Here is a 24,038-nt window from a genome sequence, read left to right as displayed (position 1 = left end):
TAATGCATTCACAACAGCTGTGTGTGTAAAAAAAGCGCTTTACAAACATTTAATGTAAATTCACAAAAATGCATTCTAACTCTTGCAGGTTAACTTACTTGAAGCTTCCCTAAACTTTTGAAGACATATTAAACCTTTCAGTATTTCAGTACATTTTACAAGTTTCTGTTCTGTATCAAGGAGCTGATACGGGGCCCTGTCCTCCAGCAACTGAGCTCTGTGAGGCTACAAATGTTGCACATGCCAAATACTGCGACTGAATTTGTGCATTACAGATCGATCTTGAAATTTCACCTGAAAGACCAATATCCTTAATTGTTAGTGTATTAATTACCATCCCAGAGACCCAAGTAGGCTTAACAGTACCTCATGGGGGTAATTGTAATGTTGGCTTATATTAGCTAAGAAGTAGCTAGCGTTGACCACCGAATGATAGCTTGACAACAATCGACAGGCAAGGCCCCTTGTGGGGTTGACGGTGGAAAAAGCAGGGATGTAGTTTAAGTTGACGCAGAGAAACGTCTGGATTCCTATTGACAGTGGTGAAAGTTAACAGCTCATTAGCTGTTAGGCTAACTGCTCAACATTATGTACAGTGAGCGCCCACATAAAGATAAAGGCTTGGCAATTGTGTTTTAAATATGATAGTGTCTTCAGTAATCCTATTACTTCGTCAAAAGTGTCATACAATGGCTGATAGGAAAGTAGTAATTGAGGCATATCCGTGAAGTGTTCCGGTCTATACATGCCAAGAGTTATTCGGCATGTTGTAGACCATTGAAATATGTTGGATTTAAAAAAAAAAAAAAAAAAAAAGTTTTTGTTTCTTTTTTGTCTTTTGTTTTTAATTGTGACATTCACACAGACATCTTAATTAGCTATCTTGCCAAATGGCAGCTACTTTGTATACTGCTCAAGGGTGTAGCTGCATGCAGCTGCTCATCGAGGAGTGTTCCACAAATAACTAGAGACACCTAACAAAGGAATGCAATTTGTAAAAGGTGAAACTAAAAAAAAACAAAAAACATTTCTTGGACACATACATTAGGAGCTACCGCCACACCTATTTGTTTTTAAATGCATTCAATGCTTCCTTGAGGGAAGTTTGAGGGGAACTCATTTCACTACACAGGTTCCACCAGTAGCCGGGTCAATGTTTGTGTTTTCCCTGAGATGTAATCTTAACCCTGATGGTTGACCATTAATGACGGGACCATACGCGGCCCTACAAATGGAATGAACCAATGTCTTAAGCCATTTTGGCGACAGAATATGTTTAAAATATATTTATTTTCAACATTTGTAACAAGCTCTGGAGGATCTTGTTGAATTATAGTTTTCAGGTGGAGAACCAACAGCTCCCCACCTAGACCACGGGTCACCAACACTGTGCCCTGTGGGAACCAAGTAGGCCCCAAAGGACAACATGACTTGCCCTTGGGCCAGTTCTTAAAATATCAGCAGTGATGAGACATTGTGATTTCCTAGAATTTGGTAGGTTTTTTTCTTTGTTCTGGAAAAAAAAGCTACAAAAATGGTGCTAAGTTTGAGATAAAACCACTGAATAAACAATTAATGTAGCACAAAAGTACCAAACAGATTTATTTTCCCCTTTGATACATTGTAAACAAGTGAATAAAAACATTTGACAAAATACATCTTATTAAAGCGACACATATATACAGTACGTACTTCTGAGTTTAAGAGCTCAGTTGGTCCTCTTTGCTCGTCTTTTCATTCCAATGCAACATTCACATGGAATGTTGCCTCGTTGACAAGATAAAGAAAGGTTAGGCCACATGGCTGCTTTCACTATGGCTTACACGTCTAAAAAAGCAAAAAAAAAAAAAAACTGACTGTATTTATCGTAAAAACCCCCAAAATAAAACAAAAAACAGGCTGCATGTGATGTGCACAATAACCAACAAACTACATTAGTGAATGGCTACTGAGAAAATAGATTGGTGTGATTGTTTTTAACCCCCCCCCCCCCCCCCAAAAAGAAGTTATGGGATAAACCTGGAAAAGATTTGTTCTCACACATTCAATTGTTAATGGTCAATGTAAGGCACAGTTTGCAAAATTGGCTCATGTTCTAACATCAAATTTATAAAGGTGTGACAACATGAGATTTGGCCACTAAAGTGCAAAACTTTCACAGAGAAAGAATGAAAGAATGTATTTTTTTTTCAACCTGGTTGCAGGTTGGAAAAAAAAAAAAAATCGGAAAACACACATTCTGAGAGGTATTATTATAACCTTTGAAGTTGAGCACATTAGCACAAGAACATCCCTAAATCTGAATTTGGTGCCTTAAGACAAAAAAAAAAAAAATGGGGATGACCCGCGCCAACAGGGAGCCATTCGAGGCCACTCTAAAAATCCCCTTTAGAATTGAACAGCTTTGCATTTCTCAAAATTCTGTCGTCCCATTTTAAAGTGATACAAAACTGGTGCTGGTGGAGAACTACTACTGTTAAAAAAAGGGAACGGTACTGAAGATCAAGGTGACGGTAAAAGAAAAAACTGGGTCTCAGAACTCATCGTCCTCTGAGCTGAGGTGATTCTGCTTCTTCCTCACGTTCCAGTGTAAACACTGGGCTAGGCTCTCGAACCAGTCGTTGACCGGGTTGCGGAAGCAGATGCAAGGAATGGGGAAGCAGGAAGTTGTGATGGAAATACTGCAACAAAGAGAAAGACAAAGAGATGCCTGAGCTCATGTGAGCCTGCCCCGAGTTCCTTGTGAAGCAACACTGGGGATTTCCACACTGATCGTTCAACAAGTGAAAGCGGCTGGCAACTGACGTCGTAGGTGTTACATAAAAGAAGAGGTGCCACTCTTTCAAGTCTCAAATTAGATTACACAAAAACCGCATTGAGTGCAGAGCAAGTTCCTGCTTCCGATCCTGAATTGTGTCTGTGTTTGGACCAACCTGTCTCCGTGACAGATCTCTTGACGGCGTCTCCCGTCGAATGATACCCATGCCGTGTTTCTGGCATCACGTGACAGCATTATCTAGAGGAGGAGACACATGACCACTAAAAGTTAATGGTGTACAACAGTTGTTCTGCCACATAAGCAGAGATATTACCGTATTTTTCGCACTATAAGGCGATTCGGATTATAATGGTCGCCTTCAATGAATGGCCCATTTTATCACTGTTTTCATATATAGGGCGCAGCGCGTTATAAGGCGCATAGAATAGAAGCTACAATAGTGGTGTTAGGCATCCACTAAATGGACCTACACTAAAAGGAATACAATACAGCTTTATTTATAAAAGCCCTGGCAGCGGTTCGGTTATGCATCCACTATATGAAGCTACGCTAAAGGGAATACAATACAATACAGCTTTATTTAGATAAGAGCCTTTACGACCGCTGCAGCTTTCACAAAGCGCTTTACAGAACATTTAAAATACTGCGTCCAAGAAATCAGAATATTGATCCGTATATAAGGTGCATCGGATTATAAGGCGCACTGACGGCTTTTGAGAAAATTGAATGCTTTTCGGCGCGCATTATAGTGCCGATAATACGGCACGTCAATAGAGTCTGTGTAGGTAGGGGCAAATCTGCTACACTGGAGCCAAAAGGCTTTGAGAATGTGCTCCTTCTTCACATACATGCCAGGTAAAAAAATGGACAAACATACGAGGAGAAAATAATCATTGCGGTTAGCCAGCTTCCAGTCCAAAACAAATTCAAACAATAGAATAATAGCATCGTGTTCAATGCAAGAAGTCCAGATTTCACACCGAGTACTTTTATCATGAAATCGAGATGACATGTATGCAATACAGTACAATTGTGACATTTTCCTTTTGGTGGTGTGCCATGAGAAGAGTTGGAAAACAATCCTTCTGATGTCAAACAGCATAGCAAGCAGCGCGGTGTGAGTGGTGAGCATCTCTGCCTCACTTATGAGGGAATGAATGAAGAGGCACAGAAACCGCTGGCGTAGTTCATTTCAGAGTCCAACTAAATTCACGACACACTGAATTTCTTTTTTTTTTCCCCTTTGAATGATTACACCTTACGTCACACAAAAACCTCATATTAACATCAAGAATTTCAATATCACAAAAAAAAAATCAAAATACATTTTGGGAATTTGGTAAAAAGCAGGATTGAGTGCAAGGAGTCAACATGTCGAGTCAACATGTCTGCCTCACGGTTTTGAGGGTGAAATCTCAGCTCAGGCCTTCCTACTTGTTGGGTTCAAAATTGTCCTTACGTATGAATGTGAGTGAGTAGCTGTACTTTTGCTGGTATGTGGCATGTTGTTTTTAGTCATATTAAAATACGAACAATCAAGTGTTCTAATGTTCACTTAAAACAGAATGAAAAAAAAAAAAAACCTAGCAATTGGCTTGAGTCTAGTGTCTATGTACCTTCAACTCCACTCCGGCTGGCACCACGATGGGTCTGAAAGAGAGGGAGTGGGGGCAGATGGGAGTGATCATGATAGCCGGCACGTTGGGGTGGATCATGGAGGCTCCGGCGGCCACTGCATATGCTGTGCTGCCTGTAGGCGTGGAAACAATCACGCCTGTGGGAACAAGGAAGGACTTTCATTCAGAGCTCATTTCAGAAGACAGAGAGCCACTTTGATCAAATGTCAGCGCTCAGTGATTCAAAGATGACCATTCGGAGACTTGGCAATGCAGGCGTTAGTTTTTAAGAACTGGTGTGATATAATTTTCAATTTACAGCAGTTCCTCTACTTACGAACGTCACTTCATACGAAATTTTCAAGTTACGAAACGCTTCATAGTGCTTCTTGTTACGAAAGAAATTTCAAGATACGAAAGGTTGCAACTCGCAGCTCCGAGTTTCCTGAACGCAACATACTTATAGCTGCTCTGCCACTGGCTATTACCGAACATCATTCTGGCATCCCATTGGTTAAGGGCCATGAGGTGTTTCGATAATTTTTCGTAAATGTGAATGACCCAGAAAAAGTGTTCACCAGTCGGGTGATCGCTCACTTTGCTGATGTTTGCCTTGGACATTTTCAAAGGATTGGTAAAAGACGACAAAAGCAAACGTCCTTGGATCAGTTCTTGACAAAACGCCAGGCAAAAACCACTTCCGAGAGATAACATGAACGAAAGAGGGCAAAAAAAACAAAAAAACAATGAGGACAGAGTTCAAAGTTAAATGACCACCATTTTAATTCTTTATTCTTTGTTTTTTTACATTACGCACAACTCTCATTTACTGTGCAATAATCTAATTGTAACATGTATTTGTGACATATTTTGATGCATTTTTATGCTTTCAAAACATTTATATCTGAATTTTGGGGGGTCTTGGAACGGATTAGGGCATTTACATGGAAAATGCGTCTCTACTTACAACATTTTCTAGTTAAGAAATTTCTTCCAGAACCAATTCATTTCATAGGTTGAGATACCACTGTATTTTCAATTTATTTGTTGACAGGAAGGCACGTTTATGGTGGTGGATACATTCCAGGCCCAAAAGCAGGAGATGAAAATCCACATGATACGAGACACCCCTTATATACATATGAAACACACTTAAATTTATTAAAACACATATTGTAAACATTTTTGAGCACGCACGCACGCACAAGATCTTCGTATTTCTTTTCACCATCCTGTTTTTATTTGGTGTCTCCAATTTAAAAGCATGATTTTTCTTTTGCAGTTTTGTAAAATCGTCCTGGCTTCATCTTTTCATTTCATTTTGTTTTTCAATCATGATATCGTCACCTCAGTAAAGCACGATGGATTTGCATCGAGAATGAATCAACTTTGCTTTGTCTTCCGCAGGAATTTTTGGGGATTAATTAACAACCACATTTAATCACACGTTCCTATTTTTGTACTTTAGATGACGTTTAATTTTCCTGACCTAATTCCAGTGTGAAATGAGCGAGGGCGTGGCACAGTGAGTGCGTGGTAACGCTCATTGTGAAAGACGTTTCGCCGATGTGTGCATGTTGCATGTTCACAAAACGGAAGTTTGGTTCCAAGAAGAAAAACCACATGTAGAGTCTGCGAACTCAGTGGAGTGAAATCAGCAAATTAGCCCTGAAGTGCGGGCATACCACCCCCACAAAAATCTATGAACCATCCAAACTGACTTGTATTGAAAACATTATTAGTGTTAAATGATTCATATCCCCCGCGACCTTTATGAGGATAAGAGCATCAGAAAATGGATGGATGGATGATTCATGTATTTCATTTAGTTGACTTAAAAAGCCTCCAATTAATTAGATGTTTTTTTTCTTTTTAGCCTCACCTCAAATTGGAAATTCATCAAAGTCTTTGCACAGATTTCAATATAGCAGTGTTGTCGGTGACGTGTGATGAGAGGCTCATGACCGAGGCACTACTCTAGAGTTTTGGGAATTTCTCCATTGCGAGACTAATAAAGGTTTTCTTATCTTATCTTATCTTATCTTAGAGTCGGATATAAAAATATGAATCCAAAAATAGAGTGGCAGTCTACTGTTCAAATTTTGACCTTCACTGAAACATATGCTTTCAAAATGTCATTTTTCAATGTTTGATTTCAAAGGTTTTAATTGTTTCAATTATTTCCACAATGTTCAATGTGATGGCAAGAAAAACAAAAGAATATTCAATATAAGTTAATTGTTGTTGGGTTGTGGGTTTTTTTTTTTTTGGCGGAGCTTTCTTTTTTTAAATTAAAAAAAAATTGGTTTTGCTTTGGTATCGAATATGAATATGAAAGCACCGTTTGTAAAATTACCTTTGTGTTTGATCTCACATCTGCATGATGTTTCTAACAACCCAATCCGCAAAACTGGCCATTCTGTCACCCCGTGACGGACTGACGGGCCTGAAGGAAGGTCCGTCAGTCAAATGACGAATGACGGACCGGTGAAATTTACTGACACACACACCACAGTTGTTACCCTCATAACATTATTTACCTAAAATAGCGGTGACGAACTGTAATTGAGCGATGACTGAAACGCGGTTTTTCTGTGATGTGATGACGTGTTATTTTCAAGAAATAGAGCCTCAATTTTGGGAAAACGATTTTTTTAAGGTTCCACAGACATCCTGTCTCTCATGCAGACGCCAGGGACAATGTGTCAACACACGGTGTTGCAGCTCTGATGCGTTTTGAAATACCGGTGTCTCAAGATGAAAAGACACACCTTCCCGCAGGTTTTATGACATCGCGGAAAAACAGTTCCTTGCCAAGCCTCACCCAAACACAACAGGTATGAACGTAGGCCAATTCTTTTTTGCGGGAGACAAATAATGTGCTCGCTCACCGTCTCCCTGCACGGTGGTGATAAGGTGTCCGTCCAAGAAGAGATCCACGTTGGAGAGGTAGGAGGAGGGGCCTCTGTCCACAACCACTTCATTCAGCACCTGAAACATGAAAAGGGTCAATGTACCGTGACATTCTATCTGCACCTCATGTTAGCGTCGACAAGCTCAAAATGACGGCTGGTGAGGCTGCCAAACATGTGGATTCATTCCAAAAGTCACACTTTCACTGGAACTCAGCTCTACTTGTCAGCTTTCTGCTTGGAAAAAAACCAAAACAGTACCTCGGGAATCTATGACAACCAAGGGTGGAATGAGTGCAACAAGAAAACTGATCTCTGGAGCAAAATGAAGGCCGATTCTCAGTTTCACATTTTATTCGTTATAATTAGTGGGACGAAAATAAAAATGTTCAATTTATTTTGTTGCTCTTGGGCAGCAATCTTTGTTTGTCCTAATATGGTCAAGTTCAGATTTTGTTTTTCCCACAAATTGATAGTATTGGTCGGCCAATGCTTTGTCCATTATTTTTACAGCATATTTACCAATTTAAAGCATTGAAAATAGTTTGAGAACAAATCAGGAAGCGTCTATTAAGGTGCGGTCTAATAGTCGCCCATACCGAAAGTTACAATGACTTTTCTTTTTATACAATAATGAATGACAATAGAAGGGCAGGGTCAATCCAAGTTTCATCATGCTCTTATGCAGATTGTGCAAATGGTGGCTAAATATAATCTGGAAAATCCCATAACGTGTTCTGACACAACCGCTTGTCAGATCTCAGACCATGTTGTAACCATCGGTTTTGCGGACGTAGAATCTAATCGTGTAGCCAACCCTGTGCGCAGATGAACTTCACATCATTTGAAATGTGTAGCCATTTGATTGGTATCATTTTAAACTGACCCAAAATTTGCTGCCGGTTCAAAAGCTTTGAGCTGCTCAGCTCAAACCCGCAGGTGTCAGGGACGAGAGCGATGTGCAATGAGCAGTGCTGACATTACCTGATAGTTTGTGACTTTGCGGCTACCGTCGACTTCGCCGTTGGTCAGAATGATGCCCTTTTCCCTCTCCCGGTGCACGCGAACTTTCAATCGACTTCGCAGCACTATGGCTGCATTACCTACAACAAACAGTGATTGTGGGTAAAAAAATGAATCTTTTTCTTTTCTTTTCTTTTTTTTAAACACATTTGTTGGAGGAACAATACAATACCTTCAATAATTTGGGTGACCTGAGATTGATAGGTGTCAAACTTGAAAGGTGTCAGAAAGCCAAGAGAGCCCAGATGGAAGGCCATCACTGGTGGAACGCTGTCCTGCATGGCCATGATTATTAACAAGCAATTGAAGAATAGCGCTTTCACAACATTGATTGTGACAACACACGTTAAGACATGCCTGAAAGAGCGAAGACGCATAGAGCAAAGTTCCGTCTCCGCCAAGACAGATGATGAAGTCCACACGGTTGGAGATGTCATCGAGATCTATCAAGCACAGAGGTACACCGTTATCATCTCAAAAGTGGGAAATATTAAGTGAAATTTAGTTTTTCAATGTCTTGTATATATATTCGGGCTGCCTAAATTAGTCGACCAGTCACGACTACATCGAGGACCAAATCCATCGACGGCTAATTTAATAGTCGACGTCATCGTTAGTAAAACCGCCGTGTGTTGTGCTGTTTCTGCTGGCCCATCTGCCTGTCTGTGATGTACAGTACATGCACAATATTGGTCGTCCGCGATGTAAACAAATGGCACTGCGGCAATGGCATGGCTAACCGGCGTGAGCCAAAGTTAGGGCGCATTTCCTCAAAAAATATTTCATGTGATGCAAACCTGCCTATCTGGCAGCATTGCGGTGAAAGAACAGGTAGGCATGTTTTGTGGCTGATGCCTTGATGATCTAAGTTGAGGCACACGGGTTTCGGTGCGTTTGATGTCACGTTGTGACACGATGCCATGTTTGGCTACGCTCGCATATCGTAGTGTTTGCTATGAATTACAGAAGCATTAGTCAGCAAACTACCATTTAGTACGAACCAAAACACAGCTATTAGTAGGCCAAATGAGGATGAAAAACAAAAATCATACACGCTCTCTTGCTCATTCCCACACGCATGAACAGTGAGAGAACTTGGAAAAGTAAGGACTACAAGTAACAGAACTTAACGTGTTTGTTAGCTCAGTGGCAACGCATGATAAAACACACATTACCCAATTCATTACACGATACAGTCAAACCTCTGTTTTCGAACGTCTCTGTTGTCGACCAAATCGATTTTCAACCAGAAAATTCGAGATTTTTTTATGCCTCAGAGTACGACCGAAAACTGGTTTTCCACCAAATTGAGCAATCCCGAATACGCCACTTGACTCCACTCGGCTTCCTTACACGAGTAAGTGAAAGCAGACGTGTTTGTTGTGATTTACGCAAATCTGACTGTTTTTATGTTATTTCTGCAGAGTGTATTAGCCCCTAATCATAGGCTAATAAAATAGTTTCGGATTTCAAACAGACTTCTGGAACGGATTATAGTCAAAAATCGAGGTATGACTACAGGTATTACATTACAGAGCCAAAACGTATCTTCCTCCTAATCCTTAAACAGTTCGACCACTCGCTTCTCCTTTCACACTTCTCCGAGGTCACAGTTGGATTTGAGTTCATTGTATTTGTCTCTGGCGGACCTCGTTATATTCATATGATATATGAGTGTTGAAATTGAAGCCATCTTTAAATGGGAATTTGTATAAGTGAGACCGCTATTTTTTTTTTTTGTACTTGAGCAGGGGGTCATTTCTATATGCATTTGAAAATTAAAATATATTAATTAAGATGCCCTTCTGTACAGTGGTTCAATAAAAAAAACATACATGCTCATATGTTGTCCTTATTAAAAAGGCAATTATGTCAAATATCTGGTCAGGACGTGCGCAGTCCTATTTGGCCCTCCAGCCATGCCGACGAAAAATTGTGGGCCACCCCCATTCGTTTCGATTGCGTAGTTATTGACAGCACAAGGCAATCGCTCATCAACATTTGATTGCACCTCTTTACTACGGCGCATTCATACCTTCTCTGAAAGTGCAGAATTTCTTTGCAAGGGTCCCAAAGTTGTCATCACCAGAAATAGCTGGGTCCTCCAAAACCTTCTTTTCCACATACACAATCATGTTTTTGACCTAAAACACAAACCGAGAAACATAAGTTAGCCACCAACACATGAGCATGACATCATCGCCAACTATTCAAATGTCCCGCTCTCTGCCGTACCTGCGTGAGGAAGATGCAGAGATCCTTGAAAGGCTGAAGCAGGGTGGCATCTCGGATCTTTTTGATGACGAGGACACTCTTGGGGGGCGTGTTCCACGTCAGCTGCTGGGTGGCGGGGTCCTGAATGTGCCTGGTAAACACGTAAACAAAACCGTGAACAACACATGAGCCCGGGGCTCTTAGGCTGGATGTAAGGCCACTTAAGTAGCTAAAGCGTAAGGAAGCAGCAGTGTGTGGCCGTTATCCTATTAAAGCCGTTGGCTTAAAGGTCTGCTGCAGAATCCCCGTGTGCCGTCTGCTTCACCCGATTCAAACTCTTGACAACAACCGGTGGATATTTTGGGTGAGATACAACCACAGACATGGCAGTCGGAAGTAAGATTTGTGAGAATGCACCGCGTTTCAAAATGATGCAAATGATGTGTTTTCTCTGATTTTTATACGCAGCCGATGGCACTCAGCATAATTTAAGTCATCAACTGTTTGAGAAAAATGTCAATGTTCTTCAACAACCCTCCCAATGGTAATGGTTGCTGCCCCCCCCCCCCGCCAAAAGTGAAATCATACTTTTTTTCTTAAAAATACACTGTTCCAAATTAATTTGCACAGGAGTGTTTGAAGACATTTTCTCTGACGTAAAGAAATGAAACTGGACATTTGTTGAACTTGCTGGAATCAAATGCTGTTTCACAACCAAAACATTTCAAGTTAGATTTTAAACATTGGACCTCTTTATTTCATTGAAGCGTTACAGTTCTTGCATCCATTAAAATTGTGGGTTTTTGCTTGTGGCTTCTGCTTGAATTTCTTCGCAGGATTTCCGAATAACCACCCAGAGCTACTGTTTGGATTAAAACTGCATCCCAACTTCATTGATCTTTTTGCTACTGCTTCTTCCCCTCATGGACCTTTTGCTTAAAGATCTGTCAAAGGTTCTCAGTAGGTTTGATGGTCCAGGGGGTGGGGGTGTGTGTGTGTCTGTGTGTGTATGTGGGAGGGGGGGTCGGAGCCACACACAAGTTTCTCTACTTTGATGATGCCCAGACTGTAACAGGCCATGATGAAGAGTAATTTCTTGTGGCATAAGATAAGTGATACATAAGGATGATTTTGTTTTGCAAAGCCCTGTTCTTAATTTTGTACCATCGAAGAAAGGATGAGTCAGTCAGAAACTCGACAGGCTTTTCGGAGGATATTTTAACAACTTTAGGGAAATGAAAGGGACCGACCATCTTTCTCTGTCTCTCTCGATGACTCCATTACCTCCCTGCTGATGTTACAACCTTAATGGTACACGGTAGGCATCCACCAACCAAATACCATTCCATTCATGTTGACCATACAGGGTTGCGCAAGCACTTATCGGTGAACAATCTCATGCTGCAAGGAAGCCGTATTCCTTGCATCATTTGCTGCTGCTTTGGGCATAAAAGGGGAGAAAGTTGTGGTGTGGTCACCATCTTCCCCTGACCTCAACACTGTTGAGAACCTTTGAAGGACTCTGAAGCAAAAAGATCTATGAGGGTGAGATGCGGTTTACATCCAAACAGCAGCTTCAGGAGGCTACTCTCATATCCTCGTATCCAAACTCACAAGTTCAATGGATGCAAGACATTGATTTTGATTTCAGCAAATACAAATGCTTCAAATTAAAAAAAAAAAAAAAAGACTTATTTTCAGTTTTTACAACTGATAAAATGGCTTCAACACAATGCATTTGAACAAAAACATTTTGATTTTCTGAAAAAGAAATAGTGTTATCATTGAGAGGGTTGTATAAAAATGGTGACATTATTCTCTTACAATGGATGGCTTGAAAATTATGCTGAGTGCTATTTGCATGTACTATTTATAAAAATCAGAGGGAAAAACATAATTTGCATAAGGAGGATCGCGGTGTGCCGAGAAGCAGACATTGGAATTTGCAAAGTAAAAGGTATGCTGATTTACCAGTACGCAGAGCTGGAAATTAGTGCCTGAACGAGTTGGCCACGCAATTACACCTAATACGTGGGTTGGCTGTTGCGTCATCATGCAAACAATTAGCATGCGCAGATCATTGGACATGAAGAGAGAATTCTTAGTTTAGTTTAAGATTTTGCTATTGGGTGAGCAATTGCATCAAAAAAAAAAATATTACCTTGACTGGAAATCAAGCTAAATATTTTGGGTGACTGAATTATCTAATTAGGCCTCCATAAACTCAACTTGGCTTTATGTGATTCATATCCATTTTAAAACATAAGTTACACAGACCTAATCCTTACACCCAACACATGCTATTCTTTCCTTTTTTTTTTAACCTCAGGCCATTTGAGATGCTGCACATTAACTTTGGTATCCCACTGTGACATTTGAGCTGGTCACATGTGGAAGCCGGTGGAATCATACCCTAATTAAATCTGATTAGAATAATCGATGTCCTGTTCGAAGGATTTTTTTTTTTTTTTATATCTTGTGTCCATCAACAAAAGGTGTGCTGTGATTGGCTCTTGACCAGTCCTGGATGTACCCCTCACACCCAAAGTCAACTGGGACAGGCTCCAGCTCACCCGTGACCCCAATGGGAACAAGCGCGGTAGAAAATGGATGAATAATCAAGAGGAAACATTTCTCGTACTGCAGGATAACCATATCCTGTTTTTTTTTTTTATGTTGAAAATCTGTTCACATATTCAGAATTGTATTACAGCAACTGTTGCTGTTTCCTAACTGAGTGGGCCTGGAGTGAAGCACCCAGTTCAATCCTACCTCTGAAGACTCCTCATTTTGTCATGTCATCTCATAAGTGTGAAAAGAATGTTCGCTTGGGGCTCAATACAGAACCATGAAAAAAGGGATTGCAAAAGCTGCGGGAAAGCATGCGTGCAAACCGACCTAGTAAGGAATCAGGATGGTTTCGTAGAGTCAAGCATTCAGTCTCTTAACTCTGTTTGGCTGAGGGTCAACTCGACCCGTTTCAAAGTTTAAAGAGTTCGAAACTTTTTTTCAAATATAAGAAGTAGGATAAACTACTTTTGCCAGCATTCCACCCCGATTTAACAAAAAAAAAAAACAACAAAAAAACAAAAAAAAAAAAACATGAAACGGCAAACATTTAGTCAATAACAAATGTTTTTAAAAGAACATTGATTTTGTTTGTGGCGTTCAAAAAAAAAAAAAAACACATTTTCATGGAAATGTGTATTCTTTGCATGCAGCCGGGCACCTTTAACCATAAAAATTTGGGGGTACTCAAGAAACAAACAAAGAGAATGCATAAGACAACATGAACTCCCAGAATAATTGGACATTTTCTAACACCGTATTTTCAAAAAAGAAGAAATGATTTCTCTCCAGCTCAACATCCTCCAGAGTCGTGTGCAGGTAATTCCAAATGCAGAAGTTCAACAACTACAAAACTTGAGCGGGGAACTTAATTTGCATATCGCCATTGTCCTTTTGACCTGTATACAGTATCAGTCACTTTAATTGACAATGAGGAAAACAATCAATATAAAATGGATTTTTATCTTCTAAAATTTTAATTTCATATGTTTCATGTTAATACATCTCATACTCCTTCTGACCCTTTGCCAAATTGCTATATAAAAAACTGGATATAGCGTAACTGAAGCCAACTGAAATTACACACACGCACGCACACGCACACAGGATGGCTGCTATTTGAGATTAGCTCAGTCAATGGAAATCCATGCATTACAGATACATGTATTTACGTAGCATTGGCAATCATGGTGGGAAATGGTGCATATGCCAAGGGCGACACCATGAATTTTTTTTTTTCAGGATCTGGATAAAGTGAATATGGCATCCATCCTTCAACATGTTGGTGGAATTGCCCTTCTGTTAGTCATCCTTCATGAAGGAGGAAGTAACCTGCTTACAAACATGTGGCTAAACAAACATGACACTAAGATTTGCTAACATGTAACGGAATTGGAAAAAAAAGAAAGTCATCTACTTTTGGAGACTTTAGTACTGTAGTGCTATTTGGTTGATACAACATTAACAATCATTTCCCCTGCTCCCCACAACAAGTGGTTTGTAATTAAACATTAAAGGCGATGCAAATAAACAAATAATCAAATCACACTAGTATAGTTATGTTGGTGCAACTGAATCAAAAGCGAATCTGCAGGTTGCCACCAAAGTAGCCCAATCATCATTTTTCAACCATCATTATTTTATATTGCACTTATTTTGAACTGTGTACAGTTATTTTCTGAAACATTTATTTTGTGCAATGAAACACTTTATTCCCCCCCCACCCCATTTTGCTGCCGTAGACTGCAAATTTCCCCAATGTGGGACAAATAAAGGTTATCTTATCTTATCAAGCCAGCAACCAAATGATTATTCTGCCAATACTTCAATGCAATTCAGCAACAGTTGCTAGTACACTTGCACATGAATTAAAACTGCCCATTTACACTGACACTCAATCAAACACTGACATCTATGAACTTCCGTGATTTCAAACAACATTTGGATTTCAAACAGAGACAACCTGTGATCCATTCACAAAGCGCTTTAACACCTCGACATCCGCCTCCCTTCAGTGGTCTCAAACTAGACAGCAACTTCAGCACTGGGTTGAAAATTCCTCACTCACTGCAGCACGGGTTAAATATTTCCCATAGCCTGCGTATTCTGACACGGCAAAGATGCTTAGTTAGTCCTCTCACCATTTCCAGGCTTTGTTCTCCTTATTGCCCGGCGCGTCTTGAAGTACCACCTTCATGGCTGTACACATGTGACACGGTTGGATGCGGCTTCAGGCTACAGACAAAGCTGGAGACTGATGATCTGTCAGGAAGGCAACAACATCCTCGAATTCGAGAGAGGAGCCTCTGTCTACTTGTGAGGAAACTCTGCGTTATGTGAGGGCCGCGGGAAGCAGCTTACAAACCTTACAAGCTAGACTCACAACTGCTATATTTGTCCCGGTGAGGACTTAACACTAAAGCCTCCTCGGTGCGTTCTGCTGCTGAATCGAACTTCTCGCTTGTTTTAAGCTTCCTCTCAGTCACGCCCACTCAGCTCTCTGCTGAGCACACCCATTTCAGGGAAATGCTTGCCTATAGGCTACACTCCTTCATTTTTCAACAGGTGTGTTTATCAGAGCGCAGTTGAAGACGCTGCTTTGCCCAGAAGCACTTTACCCGCTGTAATGATACGCTGCGTTCAAACAGGAACAACAGCGGTCAAATGTGTGCAAGTGGATTTCAAAACAAATGGGAAGAGGCAAAAGACACGACTTTATGATGTATTTAAAGAAGAAAACAACAACAATAACAAAGCAATGCATTTCTAATGCAATTCAAACGGTGAAGACAACCTCCAGACAGGAGGAAGTAAATTACGTACACTAAATTACGTCATAAGGTATTTTTGGAGCTTAATATGTCTGAGCTTGCCCACTTTGTATTTTGTCATGATTTGACGTGGTTATGGAACATTTAAATGTCATAGAAAATGTGCCTTCCACATTTTTACATTTGACATTTGTGGAATAAAATGCCAAAAGTTAGTGTTGGAAATGCTTGTCACAAGTCGCCTATCACAACAAATGTTGTGCGCCTCTTGCTGTCATCAAAGCAGGTCAGGTGAAACCGTGGCAAAGCTTGCAAGCGTGCGTGCGTGTGCGTGTGTGTGTGTGTGTGTGTGTGTGTGTTCTACGGAAGGCTTTATGCTTTTAGAAGAACACTGAAATATGTTCCCAGTTTTCAAAAGAGACAACAGCTGTTACTAAATATTCCTAGAACCACCAGCTTGTAGCGACATGACCTGCTCATGGCGTTGCTCTCATGCCATGTTACAATAAGGATCATGTTCCACATCGCATGGGTTTATGGCTGATGATGCAACATCAAGTTTGAGAATCACAAAATGAAAATGGGAGACCATTTTTAAAACTACACGTCACCCCCGCCCCCATCTTGCTGCTGTAGACTGCAAATTTCCCCAGTGTGGGACTAATAACGGTTATCTTATCTCATAAGATTTCTAATTACCGTAATTTCTCAAGCTAAACTGCCTCCTCCCTGGAAAAATAAAGTCAATCGACCTAGTGGTGGGAGTTATACTGTACATCGGGTTAAGGGGGTGGTGTGTGTGTTGGGGGTTGAAAAATTATCACGAATATAAAAGTTTACCTGGAAAAGATGTAGTTTCATTCCAGTATGATATTTGACGTCTAATGTCCATATAATAATGAGGTGGGTTTGACAAAATGCTTCAGGGAAATAAAGACTGATTAATATGTCCCACACGGGCTGGAAGGGTTACGGTACTTCCTTGTTGGGAACCACCGATATGTATTTTTTGAGGCAGGTGCAGTTTCCAATATTTGGAAGAAAAAAAAAAACAAATTGGCAGTTCCGGCCGATTCAACTTGTTGAATCGGATCAGGCTGTCATGAAAATTGATCACTGACTGGCTGTGAGCTTGCAAATCAGTACACGAGAAGCGACCGAGAGATAATAGTTACATTTTTGAACATGGATACCAGCAAATTGGAGGAAAACCTTATACATGAGTAGAGAAAAAAAAAAAGCAAAAAAACAAATGCTCTTGAAGAGTGATTTCAGGGTTATTATATTTGAGAGTGTATTATACTCAATAAATTACGGTAAACTGTCAGACCTGAAAATGGTTTTGTATGGGAAACAGGTGAGGTCATCTTAACAGCCGTTGCGGTGCTTGGCATCATTTGACTTATAAGGTAAGGGCAAGGGAACAAAAAAAGTCAAAGGCATTCACATCATAATGGCCTCATTACTGCGATTCACTTCAGGGTGTGGGCGGGATGTCAAAACAACCAAGCTGAATGCTGGAGCACAAAGTGATGGTAAAAAAGAAAAAGAGGTTACCTATTGCCAGTACAGAACCACACCCCTTCCACAGAGAGTCAAGTGGGGGTTAGCGTTTTTAGTTTCACCAAAAAAGTACAAAGCCTCATGAGCCAGACTGGCACAACTTTGTTTTGGGAGGAAAATGATTCACAACATTGCACTGAATGATAGTTCAAACACACACACATGCACTGACACTTTTTATATATTACCGTAGAATTCTTGGACGATCACAATAAGTGTACTCTTGTAGCACGAGATTTTCTTTTTTTTTTACTGAAAAAATACTCATAATCCTAGACCAGAACAACGAGTGAAACAAGTGACAATAAAAATCGCCACATAAACAGTTTGAAACCTGACAGACTGACATATATTTTCACTGGGCAATATTCATAAATATATTTATTTTTTAATTTAGATGCATAAACCCCAAACATAAATAGGTGATTTCAGCATATTGTAATTCTTTCTCAGCGACAGACACATTGACAAAACCACACGAAACTGTTCCTGCTGTTGAGAGTGCTGATGTGCACAAACATGAGCTGTTCCATTGCTTGATGAGGGTGCGTATTTGCACTATACTCGTAACATCCCCGCCCTCAAAAAACCCCCACCTAATTTTTGTCTCGCAGTACTATGCAACATTATCAGATTTTTGCTCTCGTGTGGCCCAAGAAGACTCTTAATAATGAACACCAAACACCTGCTGCCATATCTTAAGGTTAAGTTTAGAGTTAGGGTTAGCTAAATTCAAATGAAACAATTTTGCCCTGCTGCACTTACATTACTGTGTGTGGATTCTGCAGCATGCAAGCCTTCGGACCAAATGTAGTCACGGGGCTTGGTCCGTGTAGAGACTGGGTCCTCCTGAAGATAAACAAAACAGCATCAGACAAGACGGTGAGGTTGAGAGGATCAATTGTTAACACTTTATTGGATTTGCATCATGTCACAGGGAAAAACAAGGCAACCTATCCATCTTTTATTGAAAGTCAAAGGAGCATGATTTAAAAAACAAAACAAACAAAAAAAAAACATGACAGTAATGACCAGAATGCTGTGTCACAAATAACAGTCCAATTAGTTATGTTACTGTGAAGAAGAAGCATACAACTACAGACACAGTGATATCTGGTGGACTTTTTTAGCATGACATATTTCAGCCAAGTGGAAGTGACAGTTCAATCATTTTGAGTTAAGTTAGGCACTACCCTCATTTAATCGATCTAAAATCTATACGACCAAATGGTTGAGAAGGTAGTTAAAAGGATTAAAGGAGTATTAATGAAGAATCTGACTGGTGGATTCAGGCATATTTTACAAGATATTTTATTTTACAACATGTTTAACATCGTGGAAAGAATTTGAGTTGAGTTGAATATGAGAAAATGTTTACTCCGCATTAAATTCAAAAAAAAAAAAAAAAAAAAAATTCAAATTCAGTGGATTTAAAAACAGACTATACACCAGCCAGTTGGAAAATATAATAATGACATCCAATACAAGAGCTGTCGGAAATATTCATCTTTTTGAAAGATAATGTTCATTTTTGGTTGACATTATCAGACCTGCATGGGTTTTCTCCGGGTACTCTGGTTTCCTCCCACATTCCAAAAACATGCATGGCAGGCTGATTGAAAACTCTAAATTGTCCCCAGATGTGAGTGTGAGCGCGGATGGTTGTTCGTCTCTGTGTGCCCTGCGATTGGCTGGCAACCAGTTCAGGGTGTCCCCCGCCTACTGCTCGAAGACAGCTGGGATTGGCTCCAGCACCCCCTGCAACCCTTGTGAGAATAAAGAGGATCGGAAAATGGATGGATGGATGATCAGATATATCCATCCATTTTCTAATCCACGTATTCCCACATGGGTCGCAGGGCGTGCTGGAGCCTATCGCAGCCATCTTCGGGCAATAGGCAGGGTCCACCCCGAACTGGTTGCCTGCAAATCTCAGGGCACATAAAGGCAAACAACCATCTGTGCTCACACTCACCCCTAGGGACAATTTCGGGTGTTCCGTGAACCTGCCAAGCATGTTTTTGGAATGTGGGAGGAAGCCGGAGTACCCGGAAAAAAATCCACACAGCACATACTCACAGTTGTGTCTTGAGAGCAGAAAAATCATAACAACCTACTTCATTATCAGTTCTAGAAACACAATCTCGTCATCTGTCACAGATGAGTGTCACTGAGAAGTGGGCGTGTATTGTTAACATTTAACATTACGTTACTGAAGTATCCTCATCAAAAACGGAACAGTTCAGATGGAGACTGCCAGCATGGGAAAAGAAGTTCTTAATGTTTCACTTCCCGCACATAGGGAAAAACCCCAGTGCTGTTGCTACGGCACGCCATTGGAGATTTTGCAACACTGATGATGAACAAACATTGGACGCTTGATGACTACATGGGAATTTATGCAACATGTGGGGGTGCCGCAACTGAGCTCGGTCACAATGCACACTGACGTGCTTTTGAAAATACCCCCAAATGCAAGACAACACTAGCTCGCACTAGTATTGTGTATCACCCCTCCCATCATCATTAAACGCCCTACCTTAGGACAACAAAAGCAGTTAAAACCACAAGTTTACATATGCAAAAAAATTAATTTTTTAAAACCCTCTTTTCGCCCTCCTTGTCTGACACGAAAATCAGACTAAACCCGAACATTAAATCTGACCAAAATTCTTGTTCTACGTCCAGTCAGATGACCAAACATGTCTTTTTGCCGTTTGCCAGAATAATGAGAATATGATTTTTTCCCCCCATTACTTTCTTCAATGTTAAAAGTTTGAATATATTTCATTTGGGTACCATTGACTTTCAATTGCATTACTTGGGTCAATTTTTTTTTTGATCGCCTTCAACATACTTCTCACAATAAATGGCAGTATTTTTTTTTTGTTGGCCACCATGCACATACATAGATGCCTTTTCAGATCTGTTCATACATTGAGATCAGGGCTTTATGATGGCCACTCCAAAACAGTGACTTTGTTACTCTTTGTAACCAGCTTGGCAGGATGCTTTGTCTGTCAATTTGGAAGAACCACTTGTGGTCAAGCTTTAACTTCCTGGTTGATGTCTTGAAAAGTTGCTTCAGTATTTCCACATAATGTACTTTCCTCATGATGCCGTCTACAGTGCCGTGAAGTAGTATTTGCCCTCTTCTTAAATTGTTGCTTTTTTTCCGCACAATTTCACCACTTTAATGTTGAATATGAATTACAAAAATATACATCAGGCAAAGATAATATAAGTATACACAATACGGAGTTTTTAAACATTTTTATTGATTAAAGAAAAAAACAACAACAAGCATTCAATGCTACCTGATCCTATGTGAAACAGTACTTGCCCCTCTTGCTTAATCATAAATTTGACAGTGGCTAATCACATTTTTTGGAAAGTCGAGTTCATTTTTCGACAACCACACCCAAGTCTGATTATCTCAAGATCTGTTCAATCAAGAAATCACTTACCACAAACAGAATCTGCCTGACAAAACGAAGTCAGCCAAAAGATCTCAGAAAGCTGAAACAAAATGCCATGATCCAAAGAAATTTAGGAACAGATGAGAAAGAAAGTAGTTGACACCGATCAGTCTGGAAAGGGTTACAAAGGCATTCCTAAAGCTATAGGACTCCAACAAATGAAAGAGAGAGCCATTGTCCACAAATGGAAAAACATGAAACAGTGGTGAGCCTCGAAGTGGCCGTCCATAAAAATTCCCCCACGAGCATGGCGACGATTCAACAAGGAGTTCACAAAGGAACCCAGGACAAGAACTCAAGAACTGCAGGCCACCCTCGCTTCAGTTAAGTTCAGTGTTAATGACTCAACAATAAGGAAGAGACTGGACAAAAACAACATCCATGTCAAGAGTTCTGCTCTGAAGACGACTGCTGACCAAAAAGATGATAAAGATGTGCAGTCTTACGTTTGAGATGACCCCCGCCCCCCCCACAAAAAAAATTATATATATAAATTAAGTGAATTATTCCCATGACTGACGAGATAAAAGCTGAACTTTTTGGAGGGTGTGCAGCTCGCTGGATCTGGCGTAAACGTAACAGCATTTTAGAAAAATCACACATCATCCCAGAGTCAAAAATGGTCGTTGTGTGATGGTCTGGGGCTGCTGAACTTATTAAGGACCTGGAAAATTTACTGTGATTGATAAAAGCAATAATTCTGCTCTTTAGCAGAAAATCCTGAGGGAGAATGTTTGGCCATCAGTTTGAGGCCAAATTGTCATTGATCATTTAGGGTCATGTTCAAGCAGCATTGTGTTGTGGGTGATTGTTAAGGTTGGAAAATCACCCCCACCCGAATCCGCATCTAACCCTCACCTGAACAATTATTCTCAGCGAGCATCTACTGTGCTATGCACGCGACTGGATACAAAATGAGCAAATGAAGTGTTGGTTGTGTGCTGTTCTATTTAAACATGGATGAAAAGTACAGGAATGATCACGATGTCAGTGTAAAGTCCTTTGAGAGGCAACTACCTGTACTCAGACGAGCTGCTGGCTGAGGAAGTGCTCAGGCTCCGGCTTTTCTTGCAGCGCTTGGCCAGACGGGGCCCAGTGACGTTCCCTCCATCATGGGTAGACCAGCAGTAACGGGATGCTTTCACTCGTACCTCTTCTGCACCATCCATCTCAATATCTAACAGGATACATATCACATATCACTATTCAGAAGATTGTCCCCTTTACACCGAAGCATCAATTGTATAGTGTAGTATAGTGTGTGTGTGTGTGTGTGTGTGTGTGTGTATATATATATATATATTTATTTCAAATCCAGCCTCAAAACACATCTGTTTAGACAAGCTTATTCACTCTGACCATAAGTCCATTATCTCTATTTTGTTTTATTTTATCTTATTTTATTTGATGTTGTTTTTAACACTGTACTGTATTTGTGTTTTTAACTGCTTGTTGTCAGGTTTCCTTGAGTGCTTAGAAAGGCACCCACAAATAAAATGTATTATTATTATTATTATAGCATAAAGCGCTAAATTGGAATAACTTAATGTCGACCCATTTTTATTTTAGCGATGTTTCACTGGCTTTATAAAAACAGCAAATAAAAATAATAGCAAGCAGTGTGCGGACAGAGATTTGCGTTTAACACAGGAGTGAGCAAAAATTCGTTGCCACGCGATTATAAATTAGGTAGCTAGTTTCACATAATAGGATCATGTTGGATTCACACTGAAATTATAGCTGCCTCCGGATCTACTTCATTATGTAAGTGCAGCTTTGGCAGCTGTGTTGTTAATACGCGAGTTACCTTGGTTAAAATACTTGTACATCGCTCAAGCGTCTGCTTGCGAGGAAAAAAAAACGCAGCTTTGAACAAAAAAAAAAACCCAAAACGAACTGTTAAGCGTGAAACCTTCGACTTGAGCGATGAGCAACAAGTGAATGATGACGGATCCAACTGCTATTCATTGTATTGCTAACTAAGCTAAACAAAGCTACTTTGCAAGACAACGTGCCATATGCGGCGCGAAACGTAATAGCAGGCATTCAAATAGAAAAACGTACCTTGTCCTCACAATGTTACAGTTGGCGAAACAAATGCAGGTTTTGATTCACTCTCTTCGACTATGACCCTCGCTCACCCAGTCACCATCTTCACTTCAACTATCAACAACCAACATTTCCGGGTAGGCACTGGCCAATCAGACCGCGTACACTCGTGACGCAAGGAGGAGTTACAGTAGGGAATATAAATGGACTCCAAAATGTGGTCAAAGTACGTTACCCTATTCTCACTCGAACACTGTCAGACGGGTCTAATTCATAATTCAGATAATGAATTTAAGATTAGTATCAACCCCTTGATGTCACTGTGTTCATTGTCTTCAACCCAACATTACGGGAACCGCGCAAGCATTTCTATCAACCCCTTGATGTCACTGTGTTCATTGTCTTCGTCAACCCAACATTACGGGGAACCGCGCAAGCATTTATGGCTCTGATCTCATTTAAATGTGCAAGGAGATCATCACGTGACTGCGGTACAGTACTGTAGTGTTAATCCAATTTGTGAAGAACTTTCAAAATCTATCCTGTATTGGCAGAATCGGTTGCGCGCCAAGTTGTTTCGGAGTCTGTCCAACAGATGGCGACCGAGATCTGAAGTCAGCAGGTTCAACAGGGGCAAGTAGTAGATAAACGAGGTGACTCATTCTCTGGAACTTGAACGAAGTATTTGACACCAGGTAGCAATAATCAGCCAGGTGTTACATTTCTACATCTGAACACAATCAACAGGTTTGTAGTTACCCCCCCCCCCCAGAAAAAACTATAATTGCAGCCGAGAGAATTCTCTCCACTTGACTTTTAGACATGTTCCAAGAAGTGTGACAGCTCTGACAAAGTCTGAAGTGACAGCTGAAACTGTCAGCAATCTAAGACTTGACTCTCCACTGGAAAAAAGTCAAAAACCTCAAAACTATTTCAAAAGACAAGATGAGGGCCATAGCGGTACAATCAACACACACCGTATGTGCTCAAATGCTACATACAAATCACCACGCGTAAAAATGACTGGACGCAAGACAGGCGACTGGAACAATGAGTAAGAAATA

At 40.4% G+C, this 24,038-nt stretch overlaps 1 protein-coding gene across 3 annotated transcripts; it reads right to left on the bottom strand.

Moving 5' to 3' along the window:
• Positions 1 to 1,572: 1,572 nt before the first annotated feature.
• Positions 1,573 to 23,118, bottom strand: nadka (NAD kinase a). 3 transcript variants are annotated; one of them, XM_019862976.1, is made up of 12 exons: positions 22,990 to 23,118; positions 21,943 to 22,102; positions 18,212 to 18,295; positions 10,566 to 10,695; positions 10,366 to 10,474; positions 8,688 to 8,773; positions 8,503 to 8,605; positions 8,292 to 8,410; positions 7,287 to 7,386; positions 4,396 to 4,553; positions 2,934 to 3,016; positions 1,573 to 2,681 (listed from the first exon to the last, which is right to left on the bottom strand). In XM_019862976.1, exons 2-12 carry the CDS (start codon positions 22,092 to 22,094, stop codon positions 2,534 to 2,536), a joined length of 1,272 nt encoding a protein of 423 aa, XP_019718535.1. In that variant the 5' UTR covers positions 22,095 to 22,102; positions 22,990 to 23,118; the 3' UTR covers positions 1,573 to 2,533. The 3 variants fall into 3 exon arrangements, with proteins under 3 accessions (XP_019718535.1, XP_019718536.1, XP_019718537.1); XM_019862977.1 differs by lacking the exons at positions 18,212 to 18,295; positions 21,943 to 22,102; positions 22,990 to 23,118 and adding an exon at positions 15,254 to 15,565; XM_019862978.1 differs by lacking the exons at positions 18,212 to 18,295; positions 21,943 to 22,102; positions 22,990 to 23,118 and adding an exon at positions 14,275 to 14,306.
• Positions 23,119 to 24,038: the final 920 nt, after the last annotated feature.

Source organism: Hippocampus comes, unplaced genomic scaffold (assembly GCF_001891065.2).
Source record: "Hippocampus comes isolate QL1 unplaced genomic scaffold, H_comes_QL1_v1.1 scaffold1, whole genome shotgun sequence".
Classification (NCBI taxonomy): Eukaryota; Metazoa; Chordata; class Actinopteri; order Syngnathiformes; family Syngnathidae; genus Hippocampus; species Hippocampus comes.
Note: the sequence above shows the minus strand (reverse complement) of the source record. Positions and strands in the feature narration are given on the sequence as shown.

Bases quoted from the DNA above. Each gene is read 5' to 3' on its own strand.
- nadka (XM_019862976.1), bottom strand. From the start codon at position 22,094: ATGGATGGTGCAGAAGAGGTACGAGTGAAAGCATCCCGTTACTGCTGG. The intron at 7,387-8,291 runs GTAATGTCAGCA...TTCATGTTTCAG, and splicing joins GCAAAGTCACAAACTATCAG to GTGCTGAATGAAGTGGTTGT. The intron at 3,017-4,395 runs GTACATAGACAC...CTCCTCCTCTAG, and splicing joins CAGCCGGAGTGGAGTTGAAG to ATAATGCTGTCACGTGATGC.